General features: G+C 45.7%; 3 protein-coding genes across 3 annotated transcripts; 2 read left to right on the forward strand and 1 right to left on the reverse strand.

Annotated features, from left to right (window-relative positions):
• Nucleotides 1–2542: 2542 nt before the first annotated feature.
• Nucleotides 2543–4342, reverse strand: LOC120641228 (beta-glucosidase 12-like). Its single transcript, XM_039917262.1, has 6 exons — nucleotides 4221–4342; nucleotides 3913–4130; nucleotides 3597–3628; nucleotides 3399–3501; nucleotides 2902–3010; nucleotides 2543–2789 (listed from the first exon to the last, which is right to left on the reverse strand). Exons 1-6 carry the CDS (start codon nucleotides 4340–4342, stop codon nucleotides 2621–2623), a joined length of 753 nt encoding a protein of 250 aa, XP_039773196.1. The 3' UTR covers nucleotides 2543–2620.
• Nucleotides 4343–19063: 14721 nt separating this feature from the next.
• On the forward strand, nucleotides 19064–21492 carry LOC120640193 (G-type lectin S-receptor-like serine/threonine-protein kinase LECRK1). Its single transcript, XM_039916056.1, has 2 exons — nucleotides 19064–19072; nucleotides 19841–21492. The coding sequence occupies exons 1-2, from the start codon at nucleotides 19064–19066 to the stop codon at nucleotides 21371–21373; spliced, it is 1542 nt and encodes a 513-aa protein (XP_039771990.1). The 3' UTR covers nucleotides 21374–21492.
• Nucleotides 21493–22212: 720 nt separating this feature from the next.
• Nucleotides 22213–25025, forward strand: LOC120641229 (putative protein Brevis radix-like 5). Its single transcript, XM_039917263.1, has 4 exons — nucleotides 22213–22459; nucleotides 22554–23213; nucleotides 24067–24308; nucleotides 24772–25025. Exons 1-3 carry the CDS (start codon nucleotides 22394–22396, stop codon nucleotides 24280–24282), a joined length of 942 nt encoding a protein of 313 aa, XP_039773197.1. The 5' UTR covers nucleotides 22213–22393; the 3' UTR covers nucleotides 24283–24308; nucleotides 24772–25025.
• Nucleotides 25026–25529: the final 504 nt, after the last annotated feature.

Genomic DNA, 25529 nt, shown 5'->3' on the forward strand with positions numbered 1-25529 from the left:
AAAAATCTTGTCCTCAAGTTTTTGATCTCGGTGGTTGGTTTTCGTTCTAAGAATTGAAACTCATCGAGATAAAAAGAAAGGGGTATTATGGTTACAACAAAGGCATACTTAGAAAAGATTCTAAAGAGATGAAGTATGCATGTGAGTAAACCTACGCCTATTCCTATCGTCAAGGGTAATAGTTTTGATAACTTTAGTGTTCCAGGAACCAATGTGAGATGGAAATAGTTCCATAAGCTTCAGCTGTTGGAAGCTTTATGAGCGCGCAAGTAAAGAATTTACCCTGACATATTTCGTGTATCCGGGTCATTTTGGCAAAAGTTCAATTCAGATATAGATCACTGGAATAAAATTGAGAATATCGGCGTCATGCTAAGAAAGAAATAACTAGTGCTCTCAAAGGGTTGTGAGTACAAAAGTAGAGCTTGTGAAATATGTAGCGAAATCCACAATTGTCGCTAACTTTCACACTTGGAGTTTTTGTGTGGAAAATCTCCAAAATAAAACAATTAACATCAATGTGATGCAAAGACATGGTATAGCATGATACGAGGCCGAGGGACAGGCAAAATGGTTAAAAGGAACCTGTACCCGGAGTTTGATAATGGTTGACAACAGCGATAACCATTTAAGTAGTTTGCTCCTATGACAACGAGTCAAGTGTGGTGCCAAACACATTGACACAAAGTTATACATTGTAAAGGAAAAAGTCTGGAATTATGTTGAAATGCATGTAAAAGAATGACAGACATGTGTTTGTGGATTCACTTATTAAAGGCTTGTCGCCCAGTGTGAATAGAGAACACACAGTCGACATGAGTTTATGGTATAGTCTATATCTTTTCCGGACAATAAAGGGCCCCAAAGTTAAAGTATCTATTTCAGAATAGAGACATGTATTGTAGCTATTGAATCTATCGGCAACCGACCGTGACGATGAAACTGCTCTATGCATTAATCTGTGATGAAATATGAAAAGAAGTAAAAGATATAAAGGTGAAAGTATAAGAGGAGATTAAAGGGGAGAATGTTGGAATTGATCTCCACTAGTTGGCCCAACGGCCAACTAATCCCTTGACCTCGCGTCCTGATCGGGGGCCCAGCCCAAGACGAGGCTGGTGGGCCCCTGTCACGCAACCCTATAAAGAGAAGGTGGGGACACTACTACAAAATAGGTCTTTCTTCCAGGCCATTTGTCCCGGTTACCTTTGGGCCCGGGACAAAAGGTGGCTTTTGTCCCGGGTCCAACGGCTAGCCGGGCCAACGTGGGGGACAGGGGCTTTTTGTCCCGGGTGGAGCCACCAACCCGGACAAAAGGCCCCCATTTTGTCCCGGTTGGTGGCTCCACCCGGGACAAAAGGCCCAACCCTTTTATCCCGGGTGGTAACACCAACCGGGACAAAAGGCCCATTTTATCCCGTTGGTGTTACCAACCCAGACAAAAGGCCCATTTTATCCCAGTTGGTGTTACCAACCCGGACAAAAGGCCCCTCCACGTGATAGTTCAAAAGGAAGTTATTCTATACTGAGTCACGTGTACTACTTAGGTGAGTTGGCAAGGAAACCATGCGCTGGGCAAGAGGTCTTGGGATCGAATCCCGTGGTGTGCAAAAAAAATTTTAACGTCAGGCACATTTTGTCCCGGTTCTGCCACCCGGGACAAAAGCCTCGAGGCTTTTGTCCCGGAAGCCTTGTCCCGGTTTCAAAACCGGGACAAAAGCCAGTTTGGAACCGGGACAAAAGGCTAAATCTGTAGTAGTGGGACTGACGGCTCAGAATACGAGGTTCACCGCCGCCATTGTTCCCCACCTCAAAACCCTAACCCGATCAGAGAGGGTGGGCTGCAGCGGCGGGAAGCGCCACTACGCCATCGCCGGAGCGCCGTCACCACCGCGACGTCACCGCACCTGTGCCACGCCTCTGCGACCTCGTCGTCCACGACATCTCTGTGCCGCGCGTCGCTGTCCTAGCGCAGAACTACTCCGATAGGGTTTGACTTCCACGACGACGCCATGGAAGTCGGCAAGGTTTTTCCCTCTGTAAAGTTCACACCCACTCGATCTACTCCTAGATGTTCCTAGAGTTTCTAGCAGTACTAGCATGTGTTGAGGTGTGCAGTCAAGTGCACGGCGATGCATCTGGGAATATGTAGGCGATGAGATCAACTTTGGAGCAAGTTGACGTGTGATTTTGAAGCTAATAAGCGACCAAAGTTTGGTCAAGGGCTTCCGGAGTCGTTTGATGCAGCTGCAACTGCAAGGAAGAGGAACGTGGACCTAGTCAGTTCCTTAACATGCACTGGTGCAGCGACTTATGCTCAGCCTTGTCTCACCACTCCTGTGGGCTGTGGATACGCATCCATTGTTTCTCTTTTCTTTTTTACGAAACACAATATGAATGTTGATGCTCAGATATGCGGAGGGTACGACTGAACGCTGAGGGTATACACTGTCTTGATTACCAGACTAACACAGACATGCTTTATTGCAGCAAAACGCAAATGCATTTGTTTTAGCACAATTTCCTTCATGCCCTGCCATATGCAAAATCAATCAACGTACACCAATAAAATCTTGCACCGTTCCAAATGCTTCTTCCATTTGCTAGGTCTGGTCCATGTTCAGTTCTTCAGGAACTCCTTGAACCAACGGGCCGAGTTCTTGGGATACCGCTTCAACCCGTCATTGTAGTCGATGAAGTTTAGCCCGAACCGGACTGTGTAGCCGTATGCCCACTCGAAGTTATCTAGCAGCGACCATGCGAAGTATCCTTTCACATTTGCTCCATCCCTGTGAGTTGAGGAAGTGAAATATAATGCTGTCAGGTGTCATTAACTGGCATATGCAAATTTACTAGTAACAGGGTACAGTATGTTGCGTAAGCTAGCTAGAGAGATCTGACCTTATAGCACTTAACAGGGAAAGGAGGTGCTTGTGGTGGTACTCTATGCGAGCGTCATCCTTCAGGGCTTCCTGGAGTGGCAAGCTCATGTTGTTGGCTTCATCAAAGCCTGGATTGAAGAAAGAATATTTTCAGATTGTTTCAGTTCACCTTTTCCTCCCTCCTAGTTGAGGAGACTAATAAATACTATTATAAAATAAAACTCATTGAAGGAGAAAATTCTAAGTTATACTCCGTTCGTTCTCAGATGGGTACCATTTAAATTTGGCCATTCATACATAAACAAAATTTAAGATTTGCCATATAAAATTGTTGCTAGTTTTTCTTTCTTTTACCGCCTGAACTCTTTTGGTTAATCAACTGTTGAATATCGTGTCAGTGTCCAAAGCGACCAATGAACAAGAATAAAGGTAGTGTACAAAATAAGTAGATGGCATGGTATGACACTGAATCACCCCCTCTATCAATAAAGGTAATACTTATTGATTAAAAGTTACCATTTTCAGTTATGTAGATAGTAGGGTTGCCATAGTTTTCCTTAATATAAAGTAGAAGCTCACTAAAGCCTCGAGGGTACATGTAGAGCCAAGGACTAGCAGCCTGCATATATGTTGGTTATGCAAATAAATCACCACACATAAAATGGGCTGGAAATCAATCTCATATATATCTGTTATTAGGAAATGATAAGTTACCTGAGGACCTATGGGGACACCATTTCGAACACCTATAATATAATCATAAGAGGTCAGAACATATATTAAAAATAATTGTATAAATGTAAAATACTAATTATGAATAATTTAAAAGTAGGGAGTCAATTGAGGGAATAGAGATTGCAGTTAACATAACAGCATGCCTGTCGCAAATGCTACATTAATACTATTAAAATAAGAGTTCTGGTGCATGGAGTTTTGCTACAACATTCTTGTGCGAATTCAGGAAAAGAACTTCATCAATAGTAGACTGCTAAGAAAAATAGAAGATCCTTTATTTGGCTTGGTGACTCACCGGAAATATTAGCTTGAGAATCAGTGTTATAGCTAATGTTAAGCCCATTTGCTGGAGGAAGATTAGCAGCATAGTATGTAGTATAGTAGTTGAGTCCGATGAAGTCAAATGCACCCTTGAGCATCTCAGATTGTTTTTTTGTGAATCGTGGCAAGCGATTTCCAACCAATCCTTTCATGCTGAGTGGGTAGTCACCTCCAACAAGGGGGTCCATAAACCTAGCAGGATATGGCTAGTAAGTTTTGTGTTCTTTTCCTCAACTTTAGTGACAAAATTATGTGATGGTCACAGTTTTATGGAGAATGTACCATCCAAATATGAAATCAAAGGCATGTCTCGCTGCATCATTGTTGGATTTGGATGGGGACGAAGGAAGAAACCAAAGTAAGACTAATGATATTCCGATCTTTCCTCCTTGGACCGCCTGCATGCAAATGTGAGCAATGAGTACAGATTATAGTCAAGGTGAAAATCATTTGGCAAATGTATTATATTCTTCTTATCATTCATATGAAGTGATGTTCTGTTTGGGATCTAGTATATACAAGACCATGGCCTTATATAGTTACTAACCTATCAACCCGTGCTCCCGCATGGGCTAATTAGAATTAATATAAAAATAAGACTTATAGCTAATAATTATAATTATCTACCTCAAACCCTCTTTCATCTATTAAACATTCTCACTCTAAAATACACATTTATCATTATCTAGTTGCAATAGATTTTATTTTGCATTACACCTCCATGTGTTTTTGATATATATTAAATTGAATCATTTGTTTATGAATTGGTATTCTTATCTCTTCCATCATATATGAATATATACATGGTGACACATATCGTGGTAATATTTTCATATAAACAATAGTATAAATAATATATTAAAATGATAGAAATAGTTATTTGGAATTTATATTGGTGCACTTTAATACTTTGTTATAGTTATATAATTTAGATTCAGATTTGGAAAAGGTGCATATTAACCCCTTATACTTTTAAAGAGGTGTAGAATACCCCCCTTAAGATGTTAAATAGTGTACTTTTAACCTTAGTCTCTCTAAACCGTGGAGATTACACCCTTGGCCTTAAAGACCTTTTCAGATGCTTAGCAGACACAAATTGTAATTCTACTTGCATTTGTATGCTAAACTAATTGCGATTCACAACAGCCAGTAGAATTATGCTAATAGTTCAAAGTGTAACAAAAGGGCATAAACTTCTAGCAACAATTTAGGAGGACCAGGATGCCTAAATATGCCACTTGCAATGCCACCAACAAATAGATGAAGCTGCCACAGCTGTGTACAGAGCTTTTTTTTTCTCGAATACGCAGGAGAACTGCACATTTTTGTATTAAGGAGAAGAAATAGTCCAATTACAAAGCACCACACCCCACCTTGGACTAGAATGGGGGTCATGAACAAAAGTTTAAAAGAAAAGAACTATTACAAATTGAAAATCAAGAGAGACCTGTCCCTCAACCAGGACATCAAGACCCTTCGCACCTGCAGCGAGCCACAATTGCCGTTCATCCTTAAATTCTTGGAGTGTGCGCTGTAGATTGGGAGCAGACCCATCAAAAACACAGGTGTTCCTATGCTTCCAGAGGATCCATGCTCTTAGAATAATTAGAGAATTGAACCCCTTTTTGTGATGTTTAGGAATTTTCCTCCAAGATTTCTTCCACCAATCAGCCAACGAACTGCTTCTTCGGCTAGGTACCAAATTTGTTAGACCCAAGGGCTGTAAAATGTAAAACCAGAATTGTCTAGCGAACACGCATGAAGTGAGGAGGTGCTGAACTGTTTCATCCTCCTGGTCGCAAAGTGGGCAGCGGTCAGGGTGAGGTAATCCTCTTTTTTGTAACCGATCTGCTGTCCAGCAGCGGCTCTAGATAGCCAGCCAAATAAAGATTTTGCATTTGCTCGGTGCCCAAGATTTCCATATCCTTTTCCAAGGCTCAAAGGAAGTAGAACCGATGAGGAATACCGGTAAGCCGACTTGGTGGAAAAAATGCCCGATGAGTCAAACCACCAGATGTGGGCATCATCATTAGTGTTGAGAGTAATGCCTGCTAATGTGTCCCAAAGTTCCAAATACTCAGCTAGTCCCTGCCAACCGAGAGCACCCCTTATGTCTGTGACCCAAGTCAACTTATGGAGGGCTTCTGCCACAGTTCTTTTGTTCCTCACTCTTATAGGAACACTCTTAAAAACATTCGGTGCTAGATCCTCGAGGCGGCTGCCATGAATCCATCGATCAGACCGAAAAAGAGTGTTCTTCCCATTTCCAATAGAAGTCACCACAGAGATGGCAAACATAGCCGAAGTATGAGCATGAACAGGGATCTTTAGGCCAGCCCAAGGGCGATCCGGATTAGTTTTTCAATCCAAAGCCATCTCATCTGCAAGGCCAAACCCATGATCTCAAGATTATGAATTCCCAGCCCCCCTAAATCGAGAGGGCGCATGACTTTCTCCCAAGCCACTAAGAAACATCCGCATTTACCTCTTTCCTTCCTTTCCACAAGAAATTCCTTCTGATTTTGTCGATGGCACGGATAAACCACTTAGGGACATTGAGTGCGATCAACAAGTATATTGGGATATCCGTGAGGATGACTCTAACCAAAACTGCTCGACCAACTAGAGTCAATAGAGGGGCTTTCCACCCCGGTAGTTTGTTGGCAATTTTCTCAATCCAAACTAAAAGATCTCTCTTCCGTAGCTTTTTATCCGAGATTGGTAAGCCAAGATAATTGGTAGGGAAGGATGAAATATGGCAATGCAGTGCACTGTCTATCACTTCCGCAATATCGTTGTCACATTGAATAGGAATCACACAACTTTTGTGAAGGTTTGTTTGTAAACCAGATACCTCACCGAAAAGCTGCAATAATGTTTTTGTTAACTGCAGGTCCTCCTCAATGGGGTGGATGAAAAGGGCCACATCATCAGCATAAATGGAGAGGCGCTGTCCAGCAGAGTCAAGAGGCTGCAGCAAGCCTTCCAGTTCAGCACGACAGAACATGCTGTTTAGGACATCCATTACCAATATGAACAGCATGGGGGATAGAGGATCTCCTTGACGGAATCCTCGCTGATGTGATATGGAATTGCCCGGTTCACCATTCAGTAGAACTTGAGTAGTTGCAGAGTTGAGTAAGTTGGCAATGAGCGTACACCATGAAGCGCCAAATCCCAAATGTTATAAAATTTCCAACAAAAAGGTCCAAGCAACAGAATCAAAGGCTTTGGAAATGTCCAGTTTTAGGAAGAGACTTGAAATCTTGCGACGATGTAGTACCTTGATGGTTTGTTGTACAAGCATGAAGTTATCATGGATGCATCTGCCTCTTATAAAAGCACTTTGATTGGTAGCGACCATACTGTCCAGCAAAGGCGCCAGACGATTTGCCAACAATTTTGTGACTAGTTTTGCAAAGCTATGCACCAAACTGATCGGTCGATAGTCCTTGGCTTCCTATGCCTCCGATTTCTTGGGAATAAGAGTGAGATAGGCCGAGTTCAGCAGCTCTAACTTTCTTGCATCCCCTTGTTGCAAAGTGATCAGTGCAGCCAAGAAATCAGTTTTGATTATCGGCCAGCATGCCTTATAAAATTTACCCGTATACCCATCTGGGCCTGGAGCACGATCAGCGGGGAGGGATCTGATCGTTGTCCACACCTCATCTTTAGTGAACGGCGCATCTAGTGCTGATAGATCAATGCCAGCTCTATGGAAGGCTGACAGCTCAAGAGTAGTTGTTCGTTGTGCAGCCGTGCCCAGGACACTGTCAAAATAATCAAAGAGGATCTAGTGCTTGTCTTGCTGAGATGTTACCACACAATCGCCGTCTTTTTAGCTTGTAGATAAAATTCTTGCGTCGCCTGCAGCTAGCTTGTTTGTGGAAGAATGAAGTGTTTGCATCTCCATCTTTCAAATGTCTCACCCGAGAACGTAGCCGGGCTATTGTTCGTTCTAGGGAAGCAAGAACGAGGCAATGCCGTTTTAGTTCACATCGTAACCAGTTCTCATCCACCGAGAGGTCCCTAATGTCTTGGGCTATTTCAAGATGATGCAGGATGTGCCGTGCAAGAGCTAGCTGTTCCTTGATATTACCAGTTTGTTTTTGGCTCCAAGATTGTAGAGCTCTGGCAAGTCGCTTCAGCTTGATGGAAATGCGTTCGAGAGAGCAGGAAGCTTGCACAGGCTCATCCCAAGAATGTTGAACAGTTTCATAAAACCCAGGCAGACGAGGTCAAAAACTCTCAAAATGAAACCTTCTTTTGCCCACGGTCCCTTCGCAGAGGCCTAGGATCAATGGGCAGTGGTCAGACATCTCTGTAGCGGTACTTTGCAGCAAGCTTTCCGGATAGAGATCTTCTCAATCATTAGTGCATAGGACCCGGTCTAATTTAACCAAAGTAGGTGAATCTCTTTCATTCGACCAAGTGTAGCATCTTCCTAACAGCGGAATTTCTTTCAGCTCTAGATCATTAACGAAACGTCAAAATCTTCCCATCATTGCTCTGTTCACATTATCATTGTTCTTATCTTCAGAGCTATAGATCATGTTGAAATCACCGGCGATCATCCAAGGTCCGGGACACCTGGATCGGACATCACGGAGCTTAGCCAGGAAGGATAGCTTGTCGTCATCACGTTGAGGGCTGTAGATCCCAGTCACCATTGCTGCTATTGAGAAGGACTGAAACTGAGTAACGGTGTATCAAATGGTGCTCAACCGAGAAGGATCCATCCCGCCAGGCAATAAGTATGCCTCCTCTTGTCTGTTGGGCTGGCAGAAACACAAACTCAAAGAAATCACTACCAAGAAAAGAGGCCACATCACGCTCAGATACGTGAGCTAATTTAGTTTCCTGTAAACAAACCACAGAGGGTCTGAAATCATCTACCACTTTTCTGAGGTTATCCCTTTTTCCCCTATCATTAAGACCACGAACATTCCAAACCAGTATGCTGACGTTTTCCATTGATTCCAAGATAAACAGCATGACCAGTACAACATCTCTCAGTACACCAAGACTGAAATGGCCTCAGCTCTAGCTTGCCCCTCAGGAGGGACCTCCCACCCAAACAAGGCTGAGAGAGCTACAAGATTATCACGCCCTAGGCAATGGTTGTAGAATTTGGAGTACCGGGCTAGTGTTTCATCCGAAATTCTGCCTTCTTCCTCTGTCAGGCCAAGTTTTCTACAGACCGTAGATGCAGAGGCTCTATCCGTCTCAGGGGGCAAGTTGGCGAGTCGGCGGCTGCATCTTGGCATACTCACAGGCCCCATGGTTTTTTGTCTTCTCTTCTTGGTGGCCGGAGTTGGCACAAGGGCGTGCACCGGCTTTGAGATTTTTGCAATGAACTCAGATACCTCAATGTTACGTGCTTCCTGCTGCCTTGGCTTGTGCGTGTAGATGATTAGATTGTCAGGGAGGATCCGCTAGTGCAGTGCAGGGGCAATCAGTGGTTCATCAGTTGGAGAAGCCGTAGGCACTTGGATGCTAGACGGTGCCACCTCTGGCTCTGCATCAACTTCAGTTGAGTCATCCAGCACATTGGCGGTCGCAGAGGTAGTAGGAGCTATAGTGCAACCGCCTCCGCCGAGGAGGAACCCGTGTTCCCTCCCGTAACAGCCAGAGTAGTTGTCATGGTCGCCGTTGTCGTAGTGGCTGTATCCGCGTTCGCCGAAGGGACATCGCGGGTGCACGTAGGCGCGAGGACCAGAGGTGTGACGGAACCGTCAAATTAAAATTCAAATTAATTGTAATAGCCGTCATTTGAACACATCGGGTTCATTAGCTTAACGGTTTAATTTGGCGATCCTTTCTCAACCCACGTCCCGATCGAAACATCACCGATAGTCCCACGCGAAGGTGGGCGCAGATGGTACAAGCACGACACATATTTGAAAATACAAAAAATATACATAAGACTTTACCTTAAGTTTTACAAACCAAGTTTGAATAAATACATAATTTACAAACTTTGCATTACTGAAATTCCGAGTCAACTAGAGGAAAGGGGGCTTACAACTACCAAAAATGTACCCTAAGAAGATCCTTAACTAAATGTCCGGCTCCACAACTTCCCATCCCTCTGCATCCCGGCGGATGAACTTGGCGCAGCAGGGACAGAAGTCTACGTCTGCGTGCCCTGAAATAATTGTGGCAACAAACCCTGAGTATACTAATACTCAACAAGGCTTACCCGACCAGTGGGTATAACTTAGCTCACTTATCTAGACATGCAAGGCTTTTGGCTGATAGTTATTTTGCAGAAAACAGCGACTAAAATTATTCCTCACTTTCCTTATTTTAGCCCAAGTTCTATATAAATTAACATAGTCTAATATATGCATAATCAAATCTAGAGCAAACATAATGTAACAATAAATGATATTGCATATGTTCATCAATATGGGTAACTCATATCCTACTCCCGGTATGCAGTTAGTACAGTTCAAACATGATCAGCAGGGCCAACAACGGCTCGGTCCTTAACCGACACAGGAGGAACTACACCTCTCCCGCCCGGTCTCAGATTCTATTCTTTCTTTCATTTCAAGACTTTCATCCATAAATTAGTAACTCATATCTGGAAACATAAAGCTATCATATATCTCGTGAGTAACAAGAATTACTCGACTTCTACCGAACCCTATCTAGCATAGCATTTCTATCGTCCTATACATACTAGTACAACTCAAGGACTCCTAGGGTTCATGCAACTAGGGTTTCAAACAACTCTTAAATGTAATGCATAAGTAATAAATACATATATAGGTGTCATAATTTAAATTAATAGGATGTGCACCGGGGCTTGCCTTTGGGCTGCTGCACAGAACTGGGGTCAGACGGGCCTTGGGCCGGGTGCTCACAACTCTCTTCCTGGGCTTGCGTCGGCTGCTCCTGCGGTGCCGCAATCACCTCAAATACGGTGCCCTCAGCTGCGGATGCTACACGTATGCATATGAAACAAATGAGTGCATCTCAATGATGTAACTAATTTACTTTAACTGGAATGCCCTGCGGACTGTCCGCGCCCAAGTGGCAGACCGTCCGCAATTCACGTATTCAATCCACCAGAGACGGCAACGTCTCTGGACAAAATCCTAGACTCTACTGCGGACTGTCCGCGCCCAAGTGGCGGACCGTCCGCAGTTCAATCCTGCGCACCCCCACCAGAGACATCGTCTCTGGACAAACTTCAAATTTCAACGGCGGACCGTCCGCTCCCCTATAGCGGACTGTCCGCAGTCAATTCTGCTAACCCACCAGAGACGACATCGTCTCCGGACAAAACCTAATCTGACCAGCGGACTGTCCGCGATACCTAACTTCTGACCCGCGCCGCAGGCGGCAGCAAGTGCGGCGGCGACGGCAGCGGCCGTTCACCGGAAGGGGAAAAAGAACAGGAAGCACAAGGAACTCACCACGAATCCATTCCCGCGGTCGGTTCGAGCGGAGGACGACCGGAGAAGCAGATCGACGTGGAGCAAAGCTTCAACCACCTCCAAAGGCAACCGGCGGTGGCGGGGGATTATTCCTGCCGTAAGAAGCCGGTCTAGGGGTTTGGGAAGGTGGAGGAGGTGCCGAGGAAGGTTCCCCCGCGAGGAATCGAGGTTTGGTGGTCAGAGGAGGGAGATCGACGGAAGGGACGCCGGCGAGGCTAGTGCACGAGCTCCGCTCGGCTCTGGACGAAGTGAGGAGGGAGGGAGGAATGACAGGTGGGTCCCACGACCATCTAGATAAATATCTGGGCGTTGCCTGGCGGACTGTCCGCCGGTTCCGAGCGAACTGTCCGCGAGGCAGGTGTTACAAGAGGATCACCATCGACAGTGGGCACACCCACTGGAGACGAATCCTCAACGGCCATGAACTCCAAGGCAACATCATCAGCATCCTCCCGGCTCTGGCCCTCTTTTTCCGAAGTGAAATCATCAGCCGCATCGGGTGCCGCGCAAGCAGCAGGCCTAGCAGGGTCCGCGGATCAGATGGTCGAGGAAGGCTCGAGAACCAAAGCGACTGCGTGGGCCAGAGTCGTTGTTTCCCGAGAAGGCGTAACGGCCGCCTCGATGTCTCCGCACGGTGTCTCCTGGGAGACATGGCGATCAATGCTGAGGGTTGGGGACGAGGCGGCACCTCGGTTCCTGGTGCAGTTCATACCCATAGGGCCCCCAAGCCACGAGTGGACTGGGCCCCGATTGTTCCCGATTGGCCGGCGATCACTGCCCTCCGTTGCCGGAATTGAAGCAGAAGCCGCCGAGCGCCGAACCCACCGCCGGCGGCGTCGGCCATCAGGATCGGCGTGGGGAGGCGGAGGAGGGGCATCCACAGCAAGCGGGGCACCGTGGGGTGTCACCGAAATCCTGACCGGGTAGGTGAGTGTGTGCCTCGCCTGGGCGTCGATCTCCCCTGCGATCTCCGGTTCGGGAATCACCAGGTCGATCACCGGGGGGATGGCGCCACGGTTGGAGCGCCAGGCAGAAATCCGGAACACCTCATGCTAAGTTTCAGCATCTGGATGAACCGCGCCGGGCACACAGTGGTCACCCAGGAGTTGCGAGACCGTCTCCAATTCCCAGGCATGAGCCGGGATTCCGCGGAGTTCGACGTCCATCGCCGTGGGGAAGATTTCTGCTGAAGATTGGAAGAACCGCGACCACCTCATGACGTGCAGTCGTCCAGGGGGAACCGAGATCGGACGCCCCCTGTTGAAGATTCGAGTAGCCATATGCTCATCCGGCTAGATCAAGAGGAAACTTGCCGTTCCAAGATTGACAATGGACAGCAGGTTCACATCGATCTCAAACCGGTGCGCAATTGCTGGAGCAATAAGCTCAGTCAGGCTTTCGGGGTCGTCGGCGATCACCGAGAGTACGAGAGCACGCTTGGCCAGGGGCTCTTCCCGCGGAGCGACGGAAGGCGAGCGTCTGATCACGCAGCACGGCCTTTGTTGTGACTCCTCATTGGTGTCTCGGCGATCCACCTCACCGGAGATGTCGGTCAAGGCATCATCGGACTCCCCAAGGGAAGGCACAGGTGTCGATGACGAAGGGCCGCGAGTGCTGCGATGCTTGCGGGAATGCCATCGGCGTCGGCTAAGGCCAGCACCATCGCCTGAAGTAGCCGTCGCCGCGACCTGAGGATCCACCACCGGAGCCTGGACAGCCGGGGCCGCCGCCGCCGGAGACGTGGAGGAAACTGGTCACCAGACAAGCCTGGAACGGGGACCCGTCGAAGGGGCCACGCACCGTTCGAGGCAGTCATAGCACCGATGGCCAGAACGCCGACACCTGAAGCACCGAGCGCCAGAGCGACATGACGCCGCGCGATGTCGGGGAGAGAAGCAGTTGAAGCACTTCCCTCGGAGGTCTGCCGGGACGCGCCGTCGAGGACGCCACTCCAGCCGCGTGAGCTCCTGGCGAGTGCACCGGCTTACCACGGGATACCAGCCGCCCGCGTCAGGTCCGGGGTGACGCCGAGGAGGGTGGGGGTCATGCAGGCGAACCACCAGGCGAGTGGACGCACACGCAGGACGAGCTGAAACAGGGGAAGGAGGACGCCCCGGCTCCGGTGAGGTTTTGTGCGCCATAATGCTAGCCAGGAGGATTTCCTTGAAGGTGGGCTGGGTGTCGCCGCCGCCCGTCTTGCCGGATGGAGGAGAGTCGCAGGCCCACCGCAAGGCCTTGTCGTGGCTAGTTTGAACACTGGAAGGGGGTGTCCCCGACGCCAGGGGGGAGCAGAGCTGGGGGGTGGCCGCCGTGGTCGGGGTGACTGCCGGCGTGGGGATGCTAGGGGAAGTGGCGGCGCCGGGGAGGGGGAAGGGCGGGGACAAGGTGGTGACGCGGAGAAGCGAGTGGGTCGCCATCTCGCTGTGTACAGAGCTGAGGACTATATCCAGTATATTTGCCATATGCCGGACATAGAGGCTCATTACATCCAATATGTGTAATGCCTCGCGTTATAGGCTTATGCTAATGTGTGTGATGCTAGAACTTTAGGCTTATTGGAATAATCTTTATTGGTTGACATTATATGAGCTTTATTACTATGAATGCCACAGACAATGTGTATGATGTGCACTGAACAGGTCTTTAAGGCCAGATGGGGTAATCTCCATAGTTTTGAGAGTTCAAGGTTAAAAGTACACCGATTAAGAGCTTAAGGAGGTAATCTACACCTCTTCAATTTTTAACAATGATATAATTGGGTAATTTATAAGAAAATTTAGAGGGTTATAATGGCATAGGTGGGTAATTTACATGGAGATTAGGGGTTACTTTAGATGTTTTTTATAATGGCAGAGGTGGGTAATTTATATACATGTTTAGAGGTTACTTTAGTCTATTTTCACAATGGTAGAGGTGAGTAATTTATTAGAAAAGATAACAAATCCAATGACTATTATGATTAGAGTAGCCACATTGATGGTTGGATGTTTCTGATTTTTGTAAGAATTTTTAGAATTTCTCTATTTTTTTAGAATATCCACCTAGGATCTTACATAGCTTCATGTGAGATTTTAAAAGGAGCCCACAATTAGTAATTGTAAGATGTCTCATATTAAATTGTACAGCTTCTGAATTTAGATCATAAACTAGAAAATCCGCATAGGAGATATGGGCAGTAGTAGCTCTTTCTGCTTGAGAGTGAAAACAGGGAAAAAACGAGAGTCTAAGATTCAGTTGAGTAATTAAACGAGTTGACTGCATTTGCACATGGTACACCTAGACAAAAACTGAACTCTTAACACGATTAATTTACGTATCAAGCGCAATCTAATTTTTCACATTGCCAATTAGTTCATTCAGGAATTTCAATTGCATGGTGGGAGTTTTTCTTTGGGAATCACACCATTCTTTTTGAGGAATTGCATGGGGAGTTCATCACCGACCTGGTACTTCTCTTTGTACAAGCGAACTGTTTCTGCATGGGCAAGTAGTTGATGATGACATACAGTGTAAGGCTCCGTTCCTGAATCCCCAACACTGCAGTTGCCCTGCTCCCATGGCGAGCACCTGCCTGGTGCAAGCACTCCAGATGCATACCCTGCTGAGCAGAAGCCCCCGGGTTCATTGAACGTGATCCAGTGTTTGACTCGGTCACCAAACTCTTTGAAGCAGACTTCAGCATAGCCCCTGTAGTCCTTTCTGCAAATTGCAGTAGTGAATGATAAATCATACACGGAGGAAGTTTCTATTACAGTGATGCCAATGGCAATGCCTAAGGTCATAACTCACATTATATTAGGACTAAGAAATCCTCCGTATTTGTCTTCTAATGCCTGGGGTGAGTCAAAGTGAAAAATGGTCACGAATGGCTGCACCCCTGCAAACTAGATGCATAAGATTGAATACAATTGGATTGCAATAGGCTAACCAATGGATCAAGACATGCAGGGATACCTTTCGACAAGAGTTCATCAATCAAATTGTTGTAGTATCTGACGCCTTCTCTGTTGACTCCACTGCTCAGACTTCCATCTGCCATTAGATTCAAATAGTTAAATTTGATACAATGGATCTACTTTGGAATATGACCAAGGCAGGCGACCTAGAACGTCTAAGTAATAGGTTGGTTACTTGGAAGAATTCTTGTCCATGAGATGGAGAATCTGTATGCATCCATTCCCATGTCCTTCATGCGGCGCACATCTTCCTGCAATTTTGCGGCAAGTCCTCCCTATGGATCAGTGATGTAACATGTTTTTATTGGTAGTTTGGATAATCTTAAAAAATAACAGTGGCGTAAGCTTATCTGCTTAATGAGACAGAACTAAAGAGAGCACAACATGGAGTGTATCCTTGAATTTTTTGTAAGGAAGTATTTAACAAAAAGGACACCTGGTTAAATATATTGAAGTTATACTTTGTAGAGATGGTAAGAATCCACTGCCACATCCCCATTGCTTCTGTCAATAATTTTATCTGCTAGATTAGAAAAATTGTTACAGGTTTCAAAATTCAAAGACTGTTCCCTATTTTGATTCTTGTCATTTTAATTGGAAAATACAAAGTTTCCGTGGTATATCCATAGGCTACGTCAAATTTAAGTTTGAGTGCCGGTCTGCCACAATCAAACTTAGTAAAATGCCAGGATTTGATGATTTGTTTACCTCAGTAAATTTCTTCCACAAGAATATTTGTTTACATAGATGGAATATTCCCATAGAAATCTCACCAGCATTTCGTAATGGTAAAGCCGTCGATAAATGGATAGCATGGATTAATTTTCTACAAACATGCCAGTGCTTTAAGAATATAAATGTGGTTGTAGTTCTTATTTATTTGCTTCGCCCTTTCATCAAAAGTTGCATGAACGCACAACGTGATTAAACACTACCAGAAAACGTGCTTAAACAACGTGATTAATTCTTGACGGCTGGAGAAGAACACAAAGCAAGTTATGTTTTATATACATAGTAGCCTTCTATTCATCTTTATACATGCCTGGGTGGTGATGAGTGAAGGTGTCCCAGATGCTTGGTCCTCTGCCCCCCTCCGTCACGCCACCTTTATACTGCATGATTACGCCATTGACTGCTTGGGTCAGTCTACATTCTGGTTTTACTAACTACTCAAGCAAACAAATACAAGGCTGTATGGCAGATGACAGATGGGAACTCGACGGATCTCACAGTCACAGCCCTCCCTAGATGGAAAACAAGAGCAGAGAACTTTCACCTGATAGGAAGCAGAGGATGTCCCGAATATGAACCCCTCAGGGAAGCTTCTCCGGCTGATCGGCGGCTGCCCAGCGCCGTCGTGGGCGCCAGAAGCGACGGCTAGGAGGAGAAACGGAAGTAGAACACGACTCACAGCCATTGCTTTTGTGTGTGTGTGTGTGTGTGTGTGTGTGTGTGTGTGTGTGTGTGTGTGTGTGTGTGTGTGTGTGTGTGTGTGTGTGAGAGAGAGAGAGAGAGAGAGAGAGAGAGAGAGAGAGAGAGAGAGAGAGACGACAGTCAGTGGATCGAGCTTGTTAACAGCTAGGCTCCCTTGGCACCCCCCATATGTAAGCTCATGCATCATGCATGGCCGCCCAAAATGGTCCAATATACTCCGTGATAGAGACATGCAAAACAGCAGAAAAATTCTTCGATCTTGCAGGCCGCATCGCTGCCATGCCATAACACTACGCTGGGGCCTCATCAGTTTCTGTATTTTCTTTCGTGAAAAAATGGCATGAGTTCCACGTGTCTTTGCATTAAGGAACCTGAAACTTGAAACACAAACTGACAAAAAGAAAAGAACAGGGAGGAGAAACAGAGATTGAGACACGGCAAGCTTCTAGAGGCAAGGCCGAAAGGAAATGAGTATGGAACCGGTTGTGCGAACAGTTCCACAGCCTTGGCCTGGACGCTGGGATTGTGCCGAAACGGTTGGACACAGTCACCTGTGTCACCTGTAACCCAGTATTTCTATATACTCCTACTATTTTTCATAATATGCATGACAAGTGGCACAATTCAGTGGCGGAGCTCGAATAAAAATTTAGATGGGGCACATCGCCACTGCTCCATTGCTCACCACCTCGCCAGAAGGCAGAAAGACAGGGTCCTAGTGTGCGACTCCGGCAGTAGGTGGGGCAGCTGCCCCAACCTGCCGCATGGGGAGCTCCGCCTTGGAGGGGTATGGGTGGGTGATTTATTTTTGGAAAAAGTTCAATATACTCAATCAAACTATCACAAGAATCTGATTTTCAACTATAAAACCAGATAATAAGAGTCATCCAACTATCGAAATTGGACAAGTTTATCCCTTTGGGTGGTTTGAAAGTTGGTTTTGTATTTTTTAATGGATTAAAAATCAAAACTAATTCTTTATAAATTATATAAATATGAAACTAGTACCAATTTTTTTCTAAAAGTATAACCTATCTATTATTGCTCTAATTGAATCTTATTTATCCAAAAATAATGAGCATAACTACAAGCAAAAAGCTACTAGGAATATAAAAATGGGATCTGAATAACTGACAAGCAGAGTATCAATAGACAAGTTGCAGTTTTTGAAACATGCTGGCGCTCATTTTGTATTTTTATTTAAAGTGAATTACTTATAATTTTTTAATTTAAAGTTTAATATTTTTAATTTTTCACAAAATGAAAAACAGGTTTTGCTACCCAGAAGGCCAAATTTGTCCGATTTCAACAATTGTATAGCCTAAGTTATCCAGTTTTGTAGTTGAAATTGAAAACCGGACTTTATGATAGTTCGAGATATAAACTAGATGTTGCCCTTTTATTTCTGACCTGAAATCACTACTCCTTTTTTATTTCATTTGAACCACCATTTGGCATAATAAATTCAATGAAATAGATTCTATTATTTGTATATTCTACTTTTTTACTTTAAAAGTTCAACATTAAGATTGTACAACTTAATGTCTTCTAATACACATGGTTAATATTTTAATATGTTCACTTAAGTTTCACATATATTTTGGATATACTGCTAAATGAACCACCCCACCCTAGCTCACATATATAGAGTGGCCACCATGAAAGGGACATGTGCATTACTTATCCTTGGAGAGCAGGTTCCAGCTAGTGAGTTGGACAAATGTAAATGTAAAACAGCAGGAAAAAAACTGCAAGTCTTTTCTCAAAACAGGGAAAAATCAAGAAAAAAACAAACAAAAATTTTAGCATACTTTTCTCTTATACTATCATTTTCATCACTATGATACCAATATCGCGTAAAAGTACTCTAAAATATAGATATAATTATAGATGCATGCATAAATTTGTCTAGTTGTTGATCAACATACCAACTGTATATTTTATCTGTTTGAAAGTACTCGAAGGAGTGAATACTCGTCAGCATACACTAGAGTACACAAAGACAAAAAGAAAAAAGGAACACGCTGGGCTTGGGCCTTGGGCCGAACCAGCTGAAGCCCAAGCTCATGGAAACACAACGAGTGATCCCCCGCCACGACTATGTATCGCGCGGGCTACAAATTCATCATCTATCGCCTGAAAGATTCACGAGCTCCAGCAGTCAGGTGGGCCAGCACGCAGCAGTAGCCCACGCGGTGGCGCGCAGCACCAGCACAGCTGGGCCAGGCGGCCCATGCGAATGTGTGCGGCACAGCGAGCCCATGGGAGGTGTAGTGCAGCACGCCCAATGATTCCCGTAAGTTAATTTTTTTATTCTTTATTATTTTTTCATATTTTATTTAACTAACTTATTAACTATGAACCTACGTAAGTTGTAGAATGTGAACATGTCCTGTATAGTTCTTTTATAATTTACTTTTTATATATTAACTTGTTCAATATGTGTATATATGCTTATAAGGATATTTTCAAAATGTGGATACAATATTCTTTGTGTCTATGTATAACTAATTTGTTCGTGACGCTAAATTATTTGTTCTCTTTGTAGATTAAATTGTTCGACGATGTTGATTCATTTGTTCGCGATATTCATTTTCCAGTAGTTATTCTATATAATTAAATGTTCGCATTGTTTACTGTTTTTATTCGTTGTACATTATTATTTGTTTGTGATGTTTAACTTTGTTGTTCGTATGAATAATTATTTGTTCGTTGTGTCAAAATATTTGTTCTCTATTTTAAAATTAATTATTTAGTGTTAATAAAATGTTTTAAAAATATCGAGAAAATATAGGCAAGTGTGGTCTTATTTTGAAGATCTTATCATAAGAAAGATAATGGCGCAATCTAAATTTAATTTGGATGCTCGGTTTTATAGTTATAACTTTTTTAGTATTTAGATTTTGCATGCACATAGATGATGTCAACATTTTGTTTATATCTACACGCATGGCAGATTCTCTTTTCTATTTTGTCTAGTTATACTGTTTATTGATTTGGCAACCAGTATTAAACTCCTGATAGTGTTTATTAATTTGACAACTAGTATTAAATTTTGAATCAGAACAAACGCGGAACAAAAGTGGAAACAGCAGAACAAACAGGGAACAACAAACAACAATATACGCGCACGAACTCTTCAAGTGCTCCAAACTATTCGTTCTTTGATCAAGAAGGAAAGTACAAAGGGTGCAAACCAGACTTCGCATTACAAAGCTGTGACTTGAGGGAGGCACAAGTACTAGAGCAGTTTCAAATGATTCCAATGAATAACATTGATTGGCCTCTTCGTGCCTACGGCTACGAGCAGTACTTCCCCATGAACAAGACTACTTGCCAAAACTTATGCCTGACGGATTGCTTCTGTGCTGCCGCCATGTTTGATCAGGATGGACATTGCTGGAAGAAGAAACTACCTCTGTCTAATGGAAACCAAGGAAGCCAAGTTCAAAGGACGGTTTTTCTCAAGGTACCAAAGAATAATTATTCACACCCTCTAATTAATACTGAGGCTACAAGTAAATGGAAAGCCAATAGGAAGGATTGGATACTTGGAGGATCCATCATTATAGGTATCTCTGTCTTTTTGAACTTTCTCTTCATATCAGCACATCTTCTCGGGTCAAGCTTTAAGACCCCCACGAAAAAGAACCAAACACAACCATGGACCAGGGTAATGACAAGAGATTTTACGTACAGAGAGCTTGAGGAGGCAACCAATGGGTTCAGTGAGGAGGTGGGCAGGGGGGCTTCTGGTATAGTCTATAAGGGACACCTGCATGATGAGTTTGGCACCGGCATCGCAGTTAAGAAGATTGATAGGATCCCCAGAGAGACGGAAAAGGAGTTCACAATGGAAGTTGAAACAATTGGGCATACACTTCACAAGAATTTAGTCCAGCTGCTGGGATTTTGCTATGGAAGAACTGAAAGGCTCCTGGTGTATCCATTCATGCCCAATGGCTCTCTTACTAAGTTCCTTTTCAGTGGCATGAGGCCATCATGGGACCTCCGAGTTGATATTGCCCATGGGATTGCAAGAGGACTGCTCTACTTGCATGAGGAGTGTGGCAAGCAGATCATACACTGTGATATAAAGCCCGAGAACATCCTTCTTGATGAGCACTTTATAGCCAAGATATCAGACTTTGGCCTTGCGAAGCTCCTGAAAGCTGAGCAGACACAAACAAGCACTGGAATCCGAGGTACCCGAGGATACTTTGCTCCAGAGTGGTTCAAGAATGTGGGTATCTCTAGTAAAGTAGATGTATATAGCTTTGGGATAGTCCTTCTAGAGATTGTATGCTGCAGGCGGAACATAGACCTGAAGGTTGCTGATGAGGAGCAAGTTATATTGGCATTCTGGGCATATGATTGCTATCGCTGTGCCCGCATTGACTTGTTAGTTGAAGGTGATGAGGAAGCAATTATTAATATGAAAATGGTGGAAAGACTCACAAGAGTCGCTCTTTGGTGCATACAGGATGAACCAACGATGCGCCCAACTATGCTTAAGGTGACCAAGATGCTTGATGGATCAACAGAAGCTCCCCAGCCTCCTATTGGCATTCCAGCCTTCATAAGTTCACTTATGTAAAATGGCATTTCTAAGAGCAAGTCATAAATGCTTTATTTTCTGTTTCGGAGTCATCTTTTAATTTTCTTGTGCTATAGAAGGCTGATGATATTGGCTGCATCATCACATAGTAATTGTACTACTGTTGTTCCGACTGACAATAGGAAAGGGAGCTTTCCCTTTTGTTGGTCATGAAATCTATACTGTTTTCTCCTTTCTACAAAGTGAAGGTCATCGCGGGGGGGGGGGGGGGGGGGGGGTAGAAGGTAGCTGGTACCCAAGACTTTGTTTCAGGAACGGAGAAACAACCCCCAAGGCCCAAGCGCAAGCGGCCCCGAATTCTCAGAGCGCGCCAGTACTGCTCGCCGAACCAACCGACCAACCACCGCACGCCACGCCATCCCCGTCACGTAATGGTAATTTCGGGGTCGATCCCTGGGCATCCTCCGACGCGGAGATCCGGGGCGAATTCGAAGCCCCCCGTGCGCGCCTGCGTACGTGCGCAGCAGTTAAGGCAGCTCTGCCCTCGGTGGCTGGCGAGCTGGAACCTGGGCATGGAATGGAATTAGAGCGTATTTAGTTCCTGAAAAATTTTAGATTTGGCTATTATAGTTTTTTGTTTTTATTTTGTAATTAATGTTCAATCATATACTAATTAGGTTCAAAAGATTCATTTCATTATTTTCAGCTAAATTATACAATTAGTTATTTTTTAAAATTATATTTAATGATTTATACATGTGTCCAAAAATTTAATGTGATCGGGAATTTTGAAAAAAAAAATTGGAACTAAACACGCCCTTACCAAACGCTTGCCTTAAATACGGCGATCCCGCGGCATTGATTGCGCGACGGGCTCGCCCGCCCGTTAATTCCGTGCCGCCGCCTCCGCCTGTTTCAAATTCCATTCCCATCCCATTCCCCCCTCGCGTCTTCGTTCCAGGAGCAAAGCAGGTGCACGGCGCGCCGCGGAGCGGAGGAGATCGGCGGGAGGAGTAGGGGAGGTGTCGAGGCCCCGGGGGGGCGCCGCTGGGCTCCGCGATGCACGCGTGCTTCCACGGCGGCGGCAGCAGGGTCGCCAAGTCCGTCGGCATCATCGCCAAGAGCGTACGCCCCAGGCCGCCCGGCCCCTGTCGCTCCTTCTGCTTGATCTTTCCATGGCGGCGTGTGTGATGTGATGTTATGTCCGTCACGTGCGCAGATGAAGGCCTTGTCACTCATCAAGGTGAGGGCGGCGGGGCGCGGCGAGGAGGAAGCGCGGGCGCCGCGGCGACAGCGGCGGCGGCGGCGGCGACGGCATCGGGGGCGTTCCCAGGAGGCCGAGGCGCCGAGGGAAAAGGACGCCGCCGCGGCGTCGTCGTCGTCCTCGTCCGCGTCCTCGTCCGCCAAGATCGCGCCGGCGCAGCCGCACGAAGGCGACGCCGGAGATCACCGCAAGGATCGCCTCCGCGCGGGCGAGGAGCAGCGGGAGCATGGAGGGGCGACGCACGAGCACTGCGACAAGTGCTGCTCTCCCTTGGAAGGCGGCGGCGGCGGCGCTGCGGACGAGGAGGAGGCCGCCGCGGGCGCGGCGGACAGCGACCGGGAGTGGGCGGCGGAGCCGGAGCCCGGGGTGCTCATGACGCTGGTGTCGCGCGGCGATGGCACCAACCACCTCCGCCGCATCCGCTTCAGCGAGGAGTACTTCGGCGACGCGTGGGCGGCGCAGAGCTGGTGGGCCGACAACTGCGACCGCATCGTCGAGCTCTACAGCGTCGTCGTCCAGCCCGAGCACCCCTCGCACAGCGACGAGGACGACGACGACGATCCGGCAGCGCCCGTCACCCCGTGCCAATCCGAGGACGACGACCACCAACATCCGGTACGCGTTTGATTCGATTTCCCGCTCGCTGCTCCGATCACACCTGCACTGTGGAGTTTGGCCACCTGCCTCCACCGTACCGGAGCAACCAGCAGCCGCGTACAGCAGCGAGGCAATAAAAGATTTGCAATGCCGCCATAAACCATAATCCGATTCAGCATCTCGTTTCAAATTCATGTTACGATCGTTGGTACCAGTATTCGCAATGCAGCCATCTTTTCGGCGATTGGGGGGGGGGGGGGGGGGGGGTACACCTTTTCTTTCCCTCTTGCTACTGGCTGTACGCCTGATGATAAATATGGCGGCAGAGTACTACTGATCATGCTTTCCTGTAGCAAGTTAAATCCCCAACTCACAATGCAGAATGCACCGACTGCATAGAATCTTTTAGTTTTGCCACTGGCTTTCGTAGTACCAAGGCCGTGTTTGGACCGCGCTATGCTACGGGAGAATCTTTTATGCATGAAGTAGTAAATAAAGTCAATTTATAAATTTTTTTCAGGGATGGGTGTAATTTTTCGAGACGAATCTAATGATGGTAATTAATAAATAATTTGCTACAGTGATGCTACAGTACCTATTCTCTAATCGCACGGTCAAATGCCTCATTAGATTCTTCAAGGTTCCTAGCCGAGGGTTCTGAAGTTAGTTTTATAAACTGACTTTGTTTGACACTGTAATTAGCGATCAAAGTGTCACTATTCACTAGCACAGCGCAAACCAACCAGGTCCAAAGTATCTCACCTCTCACAACTACTACATGCCATCTGCTCTGCCTTATCGCCTTCTAGAACAACGAAGGCGAGCTGATTGTGATGCTCATTCTGATGATTGCATCGTGTGGGGTTCACAGGATGGGATCGGGGAGCTGGAGTACTCGGCGTCGTGCTCAGCGTCGGCGTCGGCGTCGGGAGGGTCCACCTCCAACTTCTCCGGGCCGTCCAGCGGCGGCGGCAGCGGGTCGGCCAACAAGGTGGACTCCCCAATCCTCGGGCTCGTCACCGAGGCCGACAGCTTCACAGGGGCAGCCCAGACGAAGCACAGCCACAAAACGAGACAAGGACAGTGACACTTTACCTAGAAAATTATAGGGGTGTGTTTAGACCAGGGTTCACATTACCGCTACAGTGATTCCGGGATTTGTTTTTGACCAAAAAATTTGACTTTTAGATTTTTGAATTTGGAATCTGGGAAGCCAAAAACCCGGACCGGGAAATGCGTCCCGGACAGTTTTGGGAACGGGAAATTTTCCCGGAAACCGGACTTCCCGTCCGGGATTGTGAACCCCGGTTTAGATCCAAGAAAATCAGGGAGAAAAAGTCACATCGGACACTGTAGCATATTATAGCATTTTTCGTTTGTTTGTGGTAAATATTGTTCTATTATAGGCTAACTAGGCTCAAAAGATTCGTCTCGCAACGTACATCAAAACTATGCAATTATATTTTTTATTTACCTACATTTAGTACTTCATGCATGGGTCATTTGCTATATTTAATATTTCGATGTGATGGAAAGTTTGAAAAATTTAGAGGAGTTTGGAGAAGTGAACACAGCCTCATCAGTCTCATTAAAACCTGATGAGCACTGATGGCGACCTCCGCTGCATCCTGACTGAAATCCTTTACACAACCCTTTCCAACGGTTGTTACAGTGCCTAACTTATAGTTGCACGCTGGGGCTGTTTGTTTGTGTGATATTTTGCTGAAATGTACATAGTGTTTACTACTATTTAGCCCAGATTCGAAATGGAAGATCAAACTCGATCCTATAATAAAGTTTGTTCATATCAGCTTATGAACCGTATGGCCACACAATCAATTGTACAGCGCATGATATGTATGAGCTTCCCATAAGCCCTCCCAAAACAGGTGCAGAACAACCTCTGTTTCGTCAGAAACAGAAAAACGTCCAATTTTTTTTCCAATTTATTGGTGATCAAGCATGATGGAATACAGAAAAAAACAATTACAAAGATTGTGCAGTCTGGCCACCTAGTTTATACTACTACATCCTTGCTCGACATTGCTGCTTTGACTAGACCTCCGAGTTCAGTTTGCCCTAGGTGTGCAAAGGAGTCTTTTTTCTACAAGCAGAAGGGGTGCAACACATATCATCCACTATAAGATTGAGCCAGAAATATTCTTCTCAATGATATTTCAGCCAATGTCACCCTGGATTGGAGTCAAGAACACCCGCATCCCCCAACAAATTGGATGTTGATCCTTCTGGAACTAGTTTCTAGCAGGCATGCTGAAGAAGAAAGGATTTTTTTTGAAGGCACCTAGGAGCATCGGAAAGTCATGTAAAATATCA

The sequence above is a fragment of the Panicum virgatum genome, chromosome 7K, assembly GCF_016808335.1.
Source record: "Panicum virgatum strain AP13 chromosome 7K, P.virgatum_v5, whole genome shotgun sequence".
NCBI lineage: Eukaryota > Viridiplantae > Streptophyta > Magnoliopsida > Poales > Poaceae > Panicum > Panicum virgatum.